The sequence below is a fragment of the Zootoca vivipara genome, chromosome 14 (assembly GCF_965207765.1).
Source record: "Zootoca vivipara chromosome 14, rZooViv2.hap1.1, whole genome shotgun sequence".
In the NCBI taxonomy this organism is placed as follows: Eukaryota; Metazoa; Chordata; class Lepidosauria; order Squamata; family Lacertidae; genus Zootoca; species Zootoca vivipara.
Genome location: NC_142597.1, coordinates 23,451,027 through 23,469,128, shown reverse-complemented (window position 1 = coordinate 23,469,128; position 18,102 = coordinate 23,451,027). Strand labels below are relative to the sequence as shown.

General features: G+C 46.1%; 1 protein-coding gene across 3 annotated transcripts in view; it reads right to left on the bottom strand.

Annotated features, from left to right (window-relative positions):
• Nucleotides 1–18,102, bottom strand: part of SORL1 (sortilin related receptor 1) — a 112,720-nt gene that overhangs the window by 40,887 nt on the left and 53,731 nt on the right. For all 3 annotated transcript variants that reach the window (XM_088657809.1, XM_088657808.1, XM_035139112.3), the window contains exons 12-20: nt 17,067–17,155; nt 15,415–15,593; nt 12,181–12,367; nt 8,501–8,629; nt 7,694–7,779; nt 7,400–7,572; nt 5,731–5,862; nt 4,316–4,407; nt 2,389–2,635 (exon numbers count right to left, since the gene is read on the bottom strand). In XM_088657809.1, coding sequence (XP_088513935.1) covers nt 2,389–2,635; nt 4,316–4,407; nt 5,731–5,862; nt 7,400–7,572; nt 7,694–7,779; nt 8,501–8,629; nt 12,181–12,367; nt 15,415–15,593; nt 17,067–17,155 — 1,314 coding nt within the window. The remainder of the gene's footprint in view (nt 1–2,388; nt 2,636–4,315; nt 4,408–5,730; nt 5,863–7,399; nt 7,573–7,693; nt 7,780–8,500; nt 8,630–12,180; nt 12,368–15,414; nt 15,594–17,066; nt 17,156–18,102) is intronic.

Genomic DNA, 18,102 nt, shown 5'->3' with positions numbered 1-18,102 from the left:
TAGACAAGTTCTGCATGATGATGATAATAATAATAATAATAATAATAATAATAATAATAATAATAATCCCACAAGAATTCTTGTTTCACAAGCAAGATTTGTAATTGCCATATATTACTCAGTTCTCGCTGTGCTTGCAAGGACATCCTGTACAGAAGGACATCTTTTCCTTATCAGGTTGCCAGATCTGGACAAGGGTACTTGGAAACTGGCTGACTGGAAGAGAACTTTTAGGGCTTGTACACAAACATTAAACGGTTTCTGCATCTACCCTGGGATCAATTAAAAAGGTAAAGGTAAAGGACCCCTGACAACTAAGTCCAGTCGCAAATGACTCTGGGGTTGCGACACTCATCTCACCTTACAGGCCAAGGGAGCCGGCGTTTGTCTGCAGACAGTTTTCCAGGTCATGTGGCCAGCATGACAAAGTTGCTTATGGCGTAACACCGAAACCAAAGCAGTGCACGAAAACACCGTTTACCTTCCCGCTGGAGTGGTACCTATTTATCTACTTGCACTTTTTGGTGTGCTTTCGAACTGCTAGGTTGGCAAGAGCTGGGACCGAACAACAGGAGCTCACCCCGTTGCAGGGATTCGAACCGCCGACCTTCTGATCAGCAAGCCCAAGAGGCTCAGTGGTTTAGACCACAGCGCCCACCCACGTCTTGGTATCAATTAGCCCACCCTAATTTATTTTAGCAATAGCTTTAAGCAGGCATCCCCAAACTGCGGCCCTCCAGATGTTTTGGCCTACAACTCCCATGATCCCTAGCTAACAGGACCAGTGGTTGGGGAAGATGGGAATTATAGTCCAAAACATCTGGAGGGCCAAAGTTTGGGGGTGCCTACCTTTAACGTTGTTAGATATACCAACAGAGTGACGTGGGTTTCACTGTGAGTGTCATGTCAATGAACCTTCCTTCCTACCAGGGCCAGCCTGGAACCAGAAGTGGGTGGATCTCTTCAGAGGTGGGTGAGAGGGACCCCATCATGGGGCGGGCAGGAGTCAACCAACAATTCCACCTCTTCACCCTGGATAATCTGCAGAACTGGCACGTATCCACATTTTTTTCCTGCATTTGTAAGAAATGGATATTTTCGTGTGAAAGCACCCACACTTTGGAACTCCCTGCCTACTGACATCAACCAGGAATCTTCACTGTATTCTTCTATGCACCTGAAAACAACATTATTATTATTATTTGCTCAGGCAAGAGCTCTCCAGATCTCTATAAGATCGGCATGTGTTTTAACCTGCTTTTAAGCTCAACTGTTGGTCTTGATTATATTTTGATTTTTAAAAGGATCTGGGTTTTTTTAACCAGCACTTCTATAGGGCACTTTATTTTCATTTCTTTAGAAAACTGCTTGGATGTTTTGCTTACAATCAAGTTTACTTACAATACGTTTCAAAGGATAGATAGATTGAAAAATACAGTAGAAAGATGATAGATAATGCTGCATCATTGGATGAATCTGCATAACTGGGGAGACCCAACCCCCCCCCCCCAAAAAAAAGCTGGTCACACACCCAAAGCTCTGGAACTTCTGCCATCAATCCAAGGAGCAGAGCGCCAAACTAGGCAGGAGGCAAGTGGCTCTACATTTAAGTTGCAGGTTTGTTTGTTTTTAAATGCAAATACTATCAGCCAGGGAGGGCAGATAATTAATGGTCTCAGGGCATGCATTGGGAGGGTGGGATTTTAATCCTTTCCTCCTCTGCTGTGGGTCCAGAAGAAAATCTCTTATCTGAAGCTATTATATAGTCATGATGGCGACATTGCCACCAGTATCAGAGACAGAACGCCTCTGAATGCCAGTTGATTGGAAATATGCTAGCAGACTTCCTGTTGGCATCGGGTTGGCCACTGCTGAGAACAGGAAGCTCGGCTAGATGGCCCATTGGCCTGATCCAGCAGGTTCTTCTTACCTCCTTATGTATTGGGAGGGAAATTCACCATTGGTGCCATGTGTATTTCGATTCAAGAAACAGTGCCAAGTCTGAACTGACACCCAGAAGGCTCAGACTAGTAGCTGCCTTGCTCTGACCATTGGTCCATCTAGCATTGTCTCCACTGACTCATGGCAGCTCTCCAGGGTTTCAGAAAGGGAAGGGGGCATTTCCAGCTCTGCTCCGAGATGCGGAAGATTGAACCTGGGACTTTCTGCACGCAAGGTAGATTGCTGAGCTGGGCCCTTCCCCTAACTCCAGCTCCCATCAACCCCAGCCCAGCCCAGCCCAGCATGCTGGGAGCTGCAGTCCAACAACATCCAAAGGGCTACAGGATCCCCATCCTTTCTCCAGCCCAAAAGATTTTGGTCCAAGAGAGAAAAACATGTTCGAGGGATATAAAACGAAAGCTTTAAATGAAGGCGCCCAGTGAATACCTTAAAAACAGCAATGGCGTAAGGATGCGGGAGGCTGTCCAGGATTACCGATCTCTGCAAGCCATTGAAATCGATGCGCTCGATCCTGTCCATGTAGGCTTCCGTCCAGTAGATCCAATGATCGTCCACCGAAATGCCATTCGGCCACCTCACTCCCTCGGAGACAACGCAAGTCGGGGAAGAGCCGTCCATCTCACTGCGGTAAATGCCAGGCTTGGAGTCCCCCCAGTCTGTCCAAAACATCAGCCTGGGAAGGCAAATTATGGACATTACAAAAGAATTATTGCTCTTCAGAACATCTGGAGAGCAACCACAAGGAGCTGCCTTACACCGAGTCAGACCTTCAGTGCACAACAGGGACAGGGATCCTGTGACCTTCCAATGGCTGTTGGACTACAACTCCCATCATCCAAGATCATTGGCCATGTGGACCAGGAGTGATGGGAAATGGAGTCCACCAATGGCCTACACTGACTGGCAGCAGCATTCAGACAGGGGCCTTTCCTAACCCTGCCTGGAGAGTCCAGGGACTGCACATGTATTAAACACAAGTGCCCCATCACTGAACATCATCCCTCCCCTGAATTTAGGACAAGGTCTCTCCTCCTGGTCAACAGACAGGACTAACTTCCGACTTCACTAGAGGGAGGGGTTTTCCCTGCCTTCCCAAAGCCTGTCTCTTGGGCAATGAATCTGTTCAAGGGTCTGAGAGCTCCAGGCTTTCTCTCTGTGCTGAGACTGCCCTCTGAACATGGTGGAGAAAAACTGTACTCCCTGTTTCCAAAAGCATTACTTTACACTCTGCATAAATGAATTTCACTCTGCATAAATGAATTTCACTCCGCAGTTACACGATCAATCAATCAATCCAAATCTCTTTATTAAGGTCAATAAATGGCTGTTGTGGTTGGCGTCTGTCTCAAGGGACAATGGAGTGTGCCTCCGGGGGTGAAGTCAAACCACTGCATTAGCAGCACCTAAGTGACCTCTCTAAGGCGCCCCAGCCTGGGCAGTGTGTATGGAGGTCTTGGACTGCCCAGATGACAAGATCCCCTCCCCCATTCTCTGATGTAGTCCAAAGGAAAGCAGAGTAATAAGTTTGGCACCAGCCTGGCTGCAGGAGTTGCCAGCAGGAGGCGTACCATCAACCATCTTAGGGACCCCACTACAAATTTGTGTAGGGTTTACTCCTTAGCCTTTTCTTTTCCCAAAGATATCTCGCAAGGCAGTGGAGGGTTTAGGACCAGAGCTTTCCATCTTCTAGATGGGCTACCTTCCTAGGTTGACAAGCCCCATCTGCCCCCCACTGCCCTCTGGGCAGAAACCGCCTTCTTGACGGTTGGTCAAGAGACTATTGGTCTTGTCCACTCAATCTCCCAGAGCCTGTCTTCACATACAGGAGAAATCCCTAACTCCCTGAGGGTTTGAGACCCATTGGCTACCCTCATCTGGTTTAGCTGGCCAGCTGAAGCCATTTCCCGGGATGTGGCCGCTGTTGCATGTTGACAGCTTCTAGGAGCCACAGGTGAGAGCGAAGTGCAGAGTGGGCAAACTAACCCAGGAGCACAATGTGTCCCCCCACCAGAGGTACTCCTCCTCCCCTGACTCTCCATACAATGAACATTATTCAAAAAGAAACTGCACAAATATATAAAGTAATTCCAAACAAAGCAAAAGAACCATAACAATAACATCACTATTACAGAAAAGGAGGTGTAGAAAAAACAGCAGCAGTAAGTTTGCTAAAATTAGTCTCTGGCAAGATTTTACGTGCAGAAGCATAATAATTGACCACCCTGAAAGAGGACGCATTAATTTCAGTCCTGCCCCCGCATCATTCATCCTCCCAGCAACCCTGTGGAGCTGGCCACTATTCCGCCCAGGGTCTTACAAATCTGGCTGCTAGCATTTCCGACGTCTCACTTACCCCTCTTTGGGTACCAGAGTCAAGGCTCGCGGCCGTTCAAGCACAGAGGAATCCAACACTGTAAGTCGCAAGTCTCCATCTGGGTTGGCGACCTAGTGTGACACCACAAAGAGGAGAAACAAGGAGCATATCTCACTGTCATCATGGACAGCAGTATTCCTGTACAGATTGGTCAATGTTATATTCATTCCAAAGGCTTATAGCAAAGGACGTCGACAGTGGGCAGTATTCAATGCACGTGTTTCCTTAGCAAAGGATTTACGATTGCATGGCAGAACTCGCTCCAATCCTTCTTCCCCAAAACCTCAATCTGCTCCAGAAGGTTGCAGGGACCCCCCCCCCCCAAAAAAAAACCAATTTAGGGAACACATCTGCAAATATGAATCCTTGCATTGACAGAATGAGGTTTGGCCCTGCAGGTCAGAAGTTGCCCACTCACTTCACCAGCTTCATAAAGGAGGAAGATGGAGCCTTTTGTTGTTGTTGTCGAACAACTGGGAGCCAGGATCCCTTGCCAATTTGCTGCCAACTACCCAGAGATCTACTGGTAGCTCTGAATCCCGTCTCTGCCCACCCCAGCCTTGTACTCCCAACCTGACCAAAGCAGGAAGCAGAAGGTTGTGATGCTGCCCTATGCCACTGGCTCTACTGAGATAGACAGATAGATAAACGCAAAGCAAAAGCCTGAATGCACTCTGTGAAAGCACAGCAAACGGCTTCCTGCCACTAACTTGGATTAATTTGTCTGTTGATTCAGCCTCCTGGTCACCTGTATACCAAACCTTATTGACGCAAATGGGTTGGTTACCAGGAAGCAGCTGGAGAGAAGTGGTGGGTGGGGACTATCAGCTCACAGATGTGCCAAGGCTAACAGATGGGATAATGGCAAACTCTTTCCAACATCCAGGCTGTAGGAAATGCTCCTTATGTGGCCAAAACGGCCCCACTCATGAGCTTTATAGGACAACAACAAGATACACTCAGATACATGGCTCACAGGAGGGAAAGGAGAACTTAAGAGTCAACCTATGCTCTCCCTAGTCTGCCTTCTCGGGCCTGGTGTCCTCCAGGTGTTTTGGACTACAACTCCCATCAGCCCTGCCAAGCATGGCCAATGGCCAGGCATGATAGGAAACAGAACCCTGTGGCTCTGTGCACAGATGCGCCAAGTGGCGAAGGCAGTGAAGGTTCTGCAGTGGCCCCGCCTTCTTGGCTGGCCGCTAGGTCTCTCCTTGACAGGAAGGGCTATAAAAGCTTCAGGGTGGGACTCTGCCTGGACAGTGATAGTCTTTACTGGCTCTTGGCTTAATTTATTATTTTGACCTCCTGGATTTGACCCTCCCGGCTTCCACTGAGCTCCAAGAGCAGGTGCTGCTTTGGGCAACAACACATCCAGGTTGCGCAGAGACACATACCTCGATTTTTGGTATGCCGGCATTCACCCAGTACAGCAGCTGGCTGATGGGTTCAAAGGCCAACGCTTCGACCGTCTCCAGACCGCTGCTGACGATGATCTCCTGTCCTGAGCTCCCATTAAGACACAGGCGCTGAAAATAAATAAAAACAAGGAATCCTAAGCATCAGTGAGCTCAATTCCTGTACAACCACAGAGCAAATCAAAGGGGGACTGGAGATATAGGTAAAAACCACATCCCTGGGCACCTTGAATCAAGCATGGGGGAAACTTTTTTTCCATCTGGAAAACTTTCTGGGGGGCACATGCCAGCAGCAGGCGAGCCAAATTTGAGCGCAGCAGTGAGTGTAAATTGCTCCTTTGTTATCGTAGCTTAGTTTCCACAAACACCCTTTTCTACTCGGGCAAGCAAGAAGCATCATCTGGCTCAGCTGTGAGCATTGCTAAGACTGACAGGGAACAAGGGCAGGGTCTTTTTGGTGTTGCCCCCTCTCCACCTTTAGAATTCTCTCCCCCAGGGAAAACCAGTCTTGCAATGGCTGGTTTTAATGTGCTGTGCTTGGTAAAGGTTTCAGCTGCTGCTGGTTTGTAAAAAAAATTACAGTGGTAACTCGCAAGACGAATGCCTTGCACAACGAAAAACTCGCAAGACGAAAGCGTTTTGCGATGTTTTTGGTGACTCACAAGACGAAGTTTTCTATGGCCGCACTTCGCAAGACAAAGTTTTTCGGCGATTTTTTTTTTAAAAAAAATTTTGCCGCAGCAAACCGCGCTTCGCAAGATGAAATTATCGCAAGACGAAGCGACTCGCGGAATGAATTACTTTCGTCTTGCGAGGCACCACTGTACTAGTGTTTTTATGGATTACAAAATGGGGGGGGAATCTATAAACACACGTATTTTGAAAGTCAGGTAAAAAAACTATTTAAAGTCATTCATTAAAGTTTTGGCCTGGCTAGGATGTGTCCTTGAACTCCGATCTTGTCTCTTGCTTGCTTGGACGGAGGGACATGTGAAAGTGTCTATGAACTATCCTAGTGTGCAAAGGTGAAATTTATATCCATTGCCTCACCCACTTTTGCCTCTGGCCCTGCCCACCACTGGCATGTGGCCCCTGGAAGGCTGCCGAGAAGGGAATGTGGCCCTCAGAATGAAATAGGCTCCTTATGATATCTAACTCATTTTTAAGAGCGTTGGATAGCTCTGTTGGTTAGAGTGTGGTACTGACAATACCAAGGTTGCAGGTTCGATTCCCGTAAGGGACAGCTGCCTATTCCTGCATTGCAGGGGGTTGGACTAGATCAGGCATCCCCAAAATTCAGATGTTTTGGACTACAACTCCCATCTTCCCTGACCACTGGTCCTGTTAGCTAGGGATCATGGGAGTTGTAGGCCAAAACATCTGGAGGGCCGCAGTTTGGGGGTGCCTGGACTAGATGATCATCAGGGTCCCTTCCAACTCTACGATATCCCTGCATGTATATCTTTGCCCACCCTCTTTGATCCTTGACCAAAAGCGATAGTCTGTCCTAGGATGCCCTGTTCTCTAAAACAGCCCCCAACATTACACCCTTGCTCATCCATAGAGCTGCAACTCTCCCTAGAACTCCTAGATGACGCCACCTTTCTCCAAAAACTTTCACCAAAGAAGCTCAGAAGGCAAAACTCACCTGGATAATGTCTAGTGTCACATCGGCCCAGTACAAACAGTTGCGGTCATAATCAAAGTCAAGCGCCACCGCCCCTCGCAACCCCGTCAGCGGCAGCTCTTCGCTGACCCCAGAGGAGAGGTCGTATCGGTGGATGGAGTACCGCGTGGTGTAGAGAATGAATTCATTCTCCTCTGCAGATAAAGCAGACAACAGAACATTGGAGGCAGCCTTTGGTCTCCACCTCCTCTGGCTAGAACAGTTGCTCTGGTTGGTGGTTCTAGTGGGGGTCGGAATTGCCTCCTTTCCACTTACCTGCTAATGGACATGGAACAGATTCCCCTTCCAGCCGAGCCTCAACGTCCCCTCCTGAGCAAGTGTCTCCGGATATCTTGCGGTAACTAACACAGAAAAACAAAGGGTGTTAATGCTGCAGGCCGCCTGCTCTGCGTCCACTCTCAGAGGCAGCGCCACTCTGGGCGGCTCCCAACAGACTATTAAAAACACAATAAAACATCAAATATTAAAAACTTCCCTAAACAGGGCTGCTTTCAGATGTCTTCTAAAAGTCAGATACAGTAGTTGTTTATTTCCTTGACATCTGATGGAACGGCGTTCCACAGGGCGTTCCATTAGGGCAGTGGTGGCCAAACTTAGCCCTACAGCTGTTCTTGGACTACAACTCCCACCATCCCTGGCCAGTGGTAAGGGATGATGGGAATTGTAGTCCCAAAGTAGCTGGAGGACCATGTTTGGCCACCACTGCATTAGGGCATCTGGCTGCCCTGATTACGCAGGTTCTCCTTATGTTCTTATCTAAGCACACTGATGTGGTAGCCAGTTCCACTGAGACCTGTAGGATGAACAAAGCCATTCCCTCTTAAACCCGTTCCTTCTTCTCAATCCATGTGGACAGAATGGCATCATGAATACATGACCTATCACATATAACCTTTCACATATAACCAATTATTCTGCTTACACTGAAGAGGGCGACCTGTGGCCCTCCTGTGGCCTTTTGAGTGAGAGAAGTGTATAATGTTAATAAATAATAATAATAATAATAATAATAATAATAATAATAATAATAGATAAATGCATGCCACCAGGGCAGTCACCTACCCTCTGGTCTTCTTGTAAGTTGAACCAATGGGACATGGCACAGGGGGAGAAGATGGTTTGCCGGCAAATTCAGGGTCTGGTAAACAAACTTCTAATGACAAGTCTTCGCTCAGCTTGAAGCCAAAGTCACTGAGCCGGGAAAAAGCAGAGGCGAGGGGCAAAGAGAGGGGGAGAGAAGGAAATGTGCCCTTCAAGTGTAGGTTTATAGACATATGTATTTATTTAACTACTTTTTTACAATTAGGGGGGGAAAGCAAAAGCACCAAATGTTCTGGAAATGTAGCTATTTAAATGAAGGTTATTATTAGCAGAACTCAAATATCTCACAGTATGCCCTTTTTCACTGGAGGACCTGTGAACATGATAATGCATCCCAGGAGGGCTTGCCAGCTGGCAGCTATACAGCCCAAGAGCCAGATGCTGAAATAATTTATCTTTACGCCCCCTCCCACCTGTCCTTGCCAAAAATTAATTTCATTTGCTTCTCCATGATGGACTTTCTTTCTCTCTGATGCTAGCCCCACCGCATTTTAATCAGAGTGTAGTAAAAAATAAATTAACCTGCAATTACACCTGTAAGAAAGTCCGTCTTTCAATGTACACATACACAGAGTGAGAGCGTGCTCACAAGGACTCTGTAAGGTAAGTTAGGCCAGGGATGGGGAATCCACACCTGGCTCACCAGCTCTTCTCATCTGGCCCATTCTTGCCTGTTCAGCTGACACATGGGGACTTCAAACCATCTCAGTTCAGGTACACCAATTCGTTCTCACTGAGAGCTAGCCAGCAAAACTGAAACCCTACGCAAAGCAGAACTGAACCCCATCTGCTGGTGCACATGGAGCCCAATCCTGCTTTGTGCAGCATCTTCATCTCCTGGTGGGCCGATTTTGATGGCTGGACCACCCACCTGCCAATCACCTGGTTTTCAATATGACATCAGAAGATTGACAGTGGGTGATCTAATCCAGCAGTCTAAGTTGGCCCATGGGGTAGGAGAGATAACGTTCTGGCCCAACATTACCCAGAGAACTTCATTGCTGAAGGAGAACATCAACCCAAGTCTTGTCAAGCTTGGTCCAACACGCTTCCCATTGTTCCACACCAGCTTACCTCTGTACATGTGCTCTAGAACGGGCAATCCCTAACAGTTCAGCCACAGCGAATTTATTATAGAGGTTGGCCATGGCAGGATTGGCTTGTGTGGCAAAATACACATCCTGCCCACAGGCCACTGCCAGGGAAACAAAATGGCCCTGGGGAATGCCAAAGCTGTTCACCTCCAAATTATAGTAATACAGTAGTTATTTCCACAAGCTCCATTCACCTCAAGGGTTTTTCCTCTTCCAGCGAAGTTCTTCAAATATCAAAGTGGTTGTATGCTACCCAAGAGCTACTTGCATTCTGCAATATGGGTCCACTGAGGCCCAAACCACTGTCAAAATTTATCCAAGGTAACCGGTAGCTGTGCTAACGAATTCCAGCATTTTTACTTTTATCTTGTGGCTAAGCCTGCCTAGAATTATACTGAATAATTCATTGGATATAATAAATTCCTCTCCAAAAACACACACACCACCACACATGTACACTGAAATTTACTCTAGATCATCTTGACTTTTGTTTTATTGGCTAGACCTTGTACTTTTGAGGAAAGTTGTGTTGGTTGGTTTTTTAAAGTTGTTTTAAATATCATATTAAGGGACACTTCACAGCAATCCACCATTAGTTTCTGCCAAAGCGTCAATACCTCAAAATCCAGCCACTAGAATTCTGTTTTCTTTTGGCCCCTCGCCCCCAGACCTAAATTCCCGATATTTGAGGTTATCATTCCCCTGTGCTGATGAATATTCATATACCCACAGCCTAGTGAGTTCTCCCCTTAACACAGCAGATGACAATTAGTCAAGCCACTTCTTCTCGGCCTCTTCATCTGTAATATGGGCGGAATAATACTAATCTGCCTCACAGAGGATGCAGGGGACGCAAGTGGCGCTGTGGGTTAAACCACAGAGCCTAGGGCTTGCAGATCAGAAGGTCGGCAGTTCAAATCCCCATAACGGGGTGAGCTCCCGTTGTTCAGTCCCAGCTCCTGCCAACCTAGCAGTTCGAAAGCACCTCAAAGTGCAAGTAGATAAATACCGGTAGGTACCGCTACAGCGGGAAGGTAAACGGTGTTTCCATGCACTGCTCTGGTTCGCCAGAAGCATATTTGTCATGCTGGCCACATGACCTGGAAGCTGTACGCCAGCTCCCTCGGCCAATAACACGAGATGAGCGCCGCAACCCCAGAGTCGGTCACGACTGGACCTAATGGTCAGGGGTCCCTTTACCTTTACCTCACAGAGTATGTACCAAGGATGACAACATGACAATGTATGTGAGCCCCTCTACATATGCCAAAATGCTATATAAATGCTAAGGTATTAATAATCCCCTGTTCAGTTTGAGTGCTCAAGGCCAACTGATCAGTGGGAGTTATAGGCTCATAATTACACAAGGAACTGCAGCCAACATTCCCTCGGGAAGCTGCCTTCATTTGAAGGAAAAAGTGACAAGGCAATAATAACTGCTCGTCTCTATTTCTGGATGCTCCAACCATCTCAGCTAAAACCTCATTCGCAGTGGTGGGAATTTAGATTAGCCAGTCAAGTAAAAAAAATATCCAGCGCTCAGATAAGCACTGGGTCTGTTTAGTGAGCATTCATTCTGATTTGTTTGTGGGCAGATTATACGATGCTCCCTTCGCCAAGTCACAACCAAGCCCCCTTCCAAGATTATACAATAATTTGACAACTATACAATAATAATAATTTGGGGTGCACTGTAACGAAATGCACAGGTCTCCACGTGTTGCCTTTCAGCTATATCTACTATTTTCCGTGCACATAACGTGGGCATATAACATCAGCGTGATTTAAGTTCGGGTTTTCCTTGAAGTTCCAACGTATGCAACAGAACTTGCATGCCATTCTTCTGAAATGGTTCAGTATTTTCAGTGTTCCTAAATGTTTAGCCTTGGAGCTTAAGACGGCTAAAAAGCCCCCCTTTCATGCTGATTGGGTGGCTCTAGGAGGCTGAAGATAGGGACCCTTCAACAGGAATAATAAGGATTCTGCAAACCCAGGTCATTACCCCACTGCTGAGGCTGCGCCAAACAAGTGTTATCCATTGCTCTGTAGTGCATTTCCCAGTCAATTTCCATACAGCAAAATGTCTTGATTTTTTTTGGGGGGGGGGGCAAGGGGAGAAGTTTTGGAAGAGCTTCAAATCAACTTTAAATGTACACCCTATGTGATTGAATCCCACTCAAAAACAGAAGCAGCCATTCAGTGCTCTTCATTGCTGACATTTACCATACGTTTCTGTGTATTTCTTTAAACATTATTCTAAAAAGTGGGGGTCATCTTATACATGGATAGTGTATAGGGTGGGTTTGATTGGTTGCTGTCAGCGGCTATTGGGCATGTGATTGGTTGCTGCATCAATGGCTGGTGTTGACTGGCTGATGCTGCAACAATTGGGTGGGCGATTGGCAGTTTCTGTGCCATCTCCCCCCCCCCCCATGTTCTTAAATTTGAGTCCCCCAAAATAGGGGGCATCTTATACATGGCGGCGTGTCATACATGGAAAAATACGGTAATCTGAGCTGCAGTCCATAGGGAACTTAACAAACTCACCACTCATAGTCTTCTCTGGTGCAAGAACAGTTGGAGACCATGACCGGACGATCAAAGTCTTCCCCATTGAAGCAAGTCGCATGGGGAGTTCGTCTTTTGAAGACCGTCTTGTGTCCCAGGAGACACTCATTGCCTCTCTCGTCAGAGGGGGACCACAGTTTGTAATCGTTTTCAGTGCAAGGCACCCCTATGCAACAAACAAGCAACATTAGATGGGGGGGGGTAGCAAAGGGTTTGTGTGTCTAAACATAAAGTGGGTTCACCATGTCATGGACTCAACAAATCTGCTTTCAAAGGGGGGGGGCTGCAAGATTTAAGGACAAATTTCTCTTAACAAGCATTTTTAATGTGGGTTTCACTATTTTTTTGAATTTTCCCCAATGCAATTTTTAATGTTTTGTTTTTTTACCAACCTTTGCATTTTTATGCACACTTTTTGCCCTAGTACATGCAATTTTTTTTATACATCGCTTGGCTGAAGAACTTCATTGCAAAATTAGGAAATGCAAAAGATTTCTAAGGATGGTTGTGTTTCTGCTAATGAAATATTTCACAAGGTGTGAATTAGGTAGGTCCATCCCTAAATGCGAGCTGGATCAAATTTCTCCTCCGTACCTACCTAAGATAGACAGCAACAAACCCATTCCACAGAGCACTCCTTGGAGTTAGTCACGTATCTGATTTATATTTCAAACCCATTTGGGCTGCCAAGAAGCTCCACTTAGAACACTTACAGTTTTAGAAGGCATCAGTTCTACATTTTAGTCAGGCTCGTTCTTCTGCCATGTTTAACTGCTTCTCCTGTTTCCAGATATGATTGCATGCCGGTATTTTGTTTTTGTTTAGTCGTTTAGCCGTGTCCAACTCTTCGTGACCCCATGGACCAGAGCACGCCAGGCACTCCTGTCTTCCACTGCCTCCCGCAGTTTGGTCAAACTCATGTTCGTAGCTTCCAGAACACTGTCCAACCATCTCGTCCTCTGTCGTCCCCTTCTCCTAGTGCCCTCCATCTTTCCCAACATCAAGGTCTTTTCCAAGGATTCTTCTCTTCTCATGAGGTGGCCAAAGTATTGGAGCCTCAGCTTCACGATCTGTCCTTCCAGTGAGCACTCAGGGCTGATTTCCTTAAGAATGGATAGGTTTGATCTTCTTGCAGTCCATGGGACTCTCAAGAGTCTCCTCCAGCACCATAATTCAAAAGCATCAATTCTTCGGCGATCAGCCTTCTTTATGGTCCAGCTCTCACTTCCATACATCACTACTGGGAAAACCATAGCTTTAACTATACGGACCTTTGTAGGCAAGGTGATGTCTCTGCTTTTTAAGATGTTGTTTAGGTTTGTCATTGCTTTTCTCCCAAGAAGCAGGCGTCTTTTAATTTCGTGACTGCTGTCACCATCTGCAGTGATCAAGGAGCCCAAGAAAGTAAAATCTCTCACTGCCTCCATTTCTTCCCCTTCTATTTGCCAGGATGGGACCAGTGGCCATGATCTTGGTTTTTTTGATGTTGAGCTTCAGACCATATTTTGCGCTCTCCTCTTTCACCCTCATTAAAAGGTTCTTTAATTCCTCCTCACTTTCTGCCATCAAGGTTGTATCATCTGCATATCTGAGGTTGTTGATATTTCTTCCGGCAATCTTAATTCCTGCTTGGGATTCATCTAGTCCAGCCTTTCGCATGATGAATTCTGCATATAAGTTAAATAAGCAGGGAGACAATATACAACCTTGTCGTACTCCTTTCTCAATTTTGAACCAATCAGTTGTTCCATATCCAGTTCTAACTGTAGCTTCTTGTCCCACATAGAGATTTCTCAGGAGACAGATGAGGTGATCAGGCACTCCCATTTCTTTAAGAACTTGCCATAGTTTGCTGTGGTTGACACAGTCAAAGGCTTTTGCATAGTCAATGAAGCAGAAGTAGACGTTTTTCTGGAACTCTCTAGCTTTCTCCATAAACACCCATAAAAGCAGGATTTCGGGACTGGAAATTTCTCCTGCCTCCCACTCCCCACAAATCAATGCCACCACATATGAAGCTGCCTTATACCATTGGCCCATCTAGCTCAGTACTGTCTACACTGACTGGCAGCAACCTGAAGATGCTGGGGATTGAACTTGTCACATACGGTAGAATCATAGAATTGGAACCCAAGGGTCATCTAGTCCAACCCCCTGCACTAACTTTCTGGTTAACAGCCAGATGCACTGACCAATTGTGCCACCTGAGGATCACCCTCAGTGAGAATGGCCAGTGGTCAGGCATGCTGGGATTTGTAGTCCAGCAGCCTCTGGAGGGCACCATGTTGGCTACCCCTCAATTAAGCAGTTTATAATTTTATTTACTTGCAAATTCATAATGTGCTTTCATAAAAAGCAGAGCAAGGCAAAGTACAATATATAATGATAAAAATGAATGAAAGATTTGAAAAAACATCAATAAATATCAATGAATACTGACTGACTGAAAGAAAATATTGTAGAGTCCTGTCTGAACAAAAGACTTCTGAAGGAAGGTGTAGTTCCTAAATATATGAGTATCCAGTAAAGGTTAAATTAAATTACCCAGGCTTTTGGATGACTAGCATCCAACACCTTTTAAAATGTGTTTATTGTGGGGGGGGTTCCTTCAGTTGTTCTTGTTTTTATTATGTATTTTGTGATTTTATGTTGTGATTTTATGTTGTGAACCACCCTGAGACCTGCAGGTATAGGGCAGTATAACAACAACAACAACAACAACAACAACAACAACAACAACAACAACAACTCAAACAGTCCTTTCCTCTCACCAAGGAACCATGGGAGTTACAATTCTATGTGGGAGGATACATAACAGAGATGTCTCAGTGCCAAAATGCAATTTCCAGAATACAGTCATACCTTGGAAGTTGGACAGAATCCGTTCTGGAAGTCTGTTCGACTTCCAAAACGTTCGGAAACCAAAGCACGGCTTCTGATTGGCTGTCGGAAGCTCCTGCAGCCAATCGGAAGCCCATCAGTAGCAACAGAAGCCTCATTGGTTGTTTGGGTTCCAAAGAACGTTTAAAAAACCAGAACAGTCACTTCCGGGTTTGCGGCATTCGGGAGCCAAAACGTCCAAGTACCAAGGCATTTGGGATCCAAGGTACGACTGTACTTCTACAGGATAATTCTACGACACTTAAAATGTGCAATACTCAGACTCCCTCTGCAGAACTTTGAGGGACACCAAACAGCAACTCCCTCACTCACCAAGCACATCCGTGGTATTGATCTGCAGAATGAGCCAGCTGTGTCTATTCTCCTTGTAAGAGCCAAAGATGGTGAAGATGGTGCTTTTCTCGCCGGGCTCTGTCAGGAGGCCGTAAACAAAAACCGGCTTCTCCGAAAAGGTGAACACCTTCCAGGTCTCGCCTTCATTTGTGCTGTACCTACACAGAAAGAAAGGCAGGTCAAGGCTGTTCAATGTTCACTTCTGCTCTACTCCCTTAATCAATACAAAGTAAAATCTAGACTGGGGTTTCCCAAACTTGGGCTTCCAGCTGCTTCTGGACTACAATTCCTATAATCCCTGTCTTGCTATCTAGGGGTGATGGGAGTTGTAGTCCGAAAACAAATTTGGGAAACACTGTTGATCTCTTGAGCACATGCGTGCCCAAAGGCTAAAAGAAGAAGCCCGGGGGTAGATCTCCACAGAGATGGCATTCCAGTCTCAGTCCCACCACTGAAAAGGCCCTGCCTCACATATATCCTTTTGCGCCCCTGTCAAAGTACCCCTGTTACAATCAAAATCAGAGCTCGGACCAGCTGCTTTCAGTTTTTTAAAAAGAGGTTAAAGGTAAAGGTAAAGGTACCCCTGACCATTAGGCCCAGTCGTGGACAACTCTGGGGTTGCGCACTCATCTCGCTCTATAGGCCGAGGGAGCCGGCGTTTGTCCGCAGACAGCTTCCAGGTCATGTGGCCAGCATGACTAAGCTGCTTCTGGCAAACCAGAGCAGCACACGGAAACACCGTTTACCTTCCCGCTGTAGCGGTACCTATTTATCTACTTGCACTTTTGGTGTGCTTTTGAACTGCTAGGTTGGCAGGAGCTGGGACCGAGCAACGGGAGCTCACCCCGTCGCGACAACCTTCTAATCTGCAAGCCCTAGGCTCTGTGGTTTAAACCACAGCGCCACCCGCGTCCCTGTAAAAAAGAGGTTAAAGAGGCCCAAATATAAAACTTCTGCTTTGGTCTTCAATTTCTTCCTGAAGCACAGCATGAGAAGTGTCAGTTTCCCACCTTAGTCCAATCCAATAGCTTTCTTCTTCCTGCCTCATTTCTCTTTCCTTTTGCATTGTGCCTACCAGACTGTCAGCCAACAGGCAGAAACTTATCTTTTAACATATGTAGATAACTAGGTGCTTTGTGATGCTAGGTTGCCTCCAGTGCTAGCCCAACTTAGAGCAGACCCACGGAAATCAAGGGACACAAGTCATTTGAGTCCATTGATTGCAATGGGTTTAACTCTTAAGTAGGACTAGCAGCCCGTTGTTCATAGCTACAAGAAAAGCAGCAATAGCTACAGGCATTGTGATGCAAATCTGAACGGCAATTTGGATGGCTTGTTTGTTCTCGAGAGCAATCTGCTGCAAATGTTTTTTGTACAAACTGTAGTAAAATTCTAAATTCTCTAGCTCACCTCTGCCACCTCTAAAAGCTCAGCGCCGGGTGGAATAGGGGGAGAGGAATCACACCATTTCTCAATTCTCCAAGCTCTCCATTGGTAAAGCTTCATTATAACAAATCTCAACAATCCTTCCCTATGTGGCCCAAAGGAAATCAAGTGGAGAGCTAATTATCGGCTACTGCACTGCTTTCTGTTAGCTCAGATTCAGCAGCCTATTTGCCCATGGAACTTACTTGAGCTGGTTTGTCTCTGTGCCCTGTGTTACCGCCATGAGGATCCCTCCGTGGTCACCCCATGAGTAATAATGGGGTCCGGACAGGACCTGAAGAAAGAAGCAAACAGGAGGTGCATGAGTGGAAGAAGGCTGGAGGCTAGGGCGGGGCGATATCAGCTTTTCAACATTGCAGTATATCATCAGCCAAACATTGTGGTTTGGTGATACACCACGAAGTAGAAAAAACAAGATGCTTTGGCCTCTGCCCGTGAGCTGAGGCAGTTTCACCCAGGCACTCTGCTAGCCATTCTTATTAGTGGATTGTTTAATTTTATTGTCTACCTATTAATACAAAATGCTTTGATATAGCGTGTTCCTATGCACACGCCTGTTTAAATTTTGTCATGCCTCACAACTGTCAGTGAATTGTTATACGCACTTTTCTGAGTCGGTGAGTAACTTTCCACTGAAAAGCAGCATAAAACTGAACTATGATGATAGTCTATTAGTCGCTCTCAAGCCATTTTTATATATCGTATATGCTATAAGGCCAGTGGCATAGAAAGTAAAATCCCCATTTGCTTTGATTGGGCTATTTATTTGACTACAGTTGTAACTTGGTTGACGAACGCCTTGCAACTTGAACGTTTTGGCTCCCAAATGCCGCAAACCTGGAATTAAGTGTTCCGGTTTGTGAACGTTCTTTGGAACCCGAACGGCTGACGTGGCTTCTGTGGCTTCCTGCAACCAATCGGAAGCCGTGCCTTGGTTTCCAAACGTTTTGAAAGTCAAACGGACTTCTGGAGCGGATCCCGTCCGACTTCCGAGGTACCACTGTATTTAGATTTTAATTACACCTTGTAATTCGTGATTTGTTAGTCAATTGTTAGGCAAACTTTTCTGAAGTAATGAGCCGCTTTGCCGTGGAAAAAGCAACATACAACTGAACTGAGATGATAGCGCATTTGTCACTCCCAAATAGTTTTCTCTATGATATACATTACAAGGCCAGAGGCAGAAAAAAAAAACCCTGCCTGCTGCTGTCCTCGCAGCCT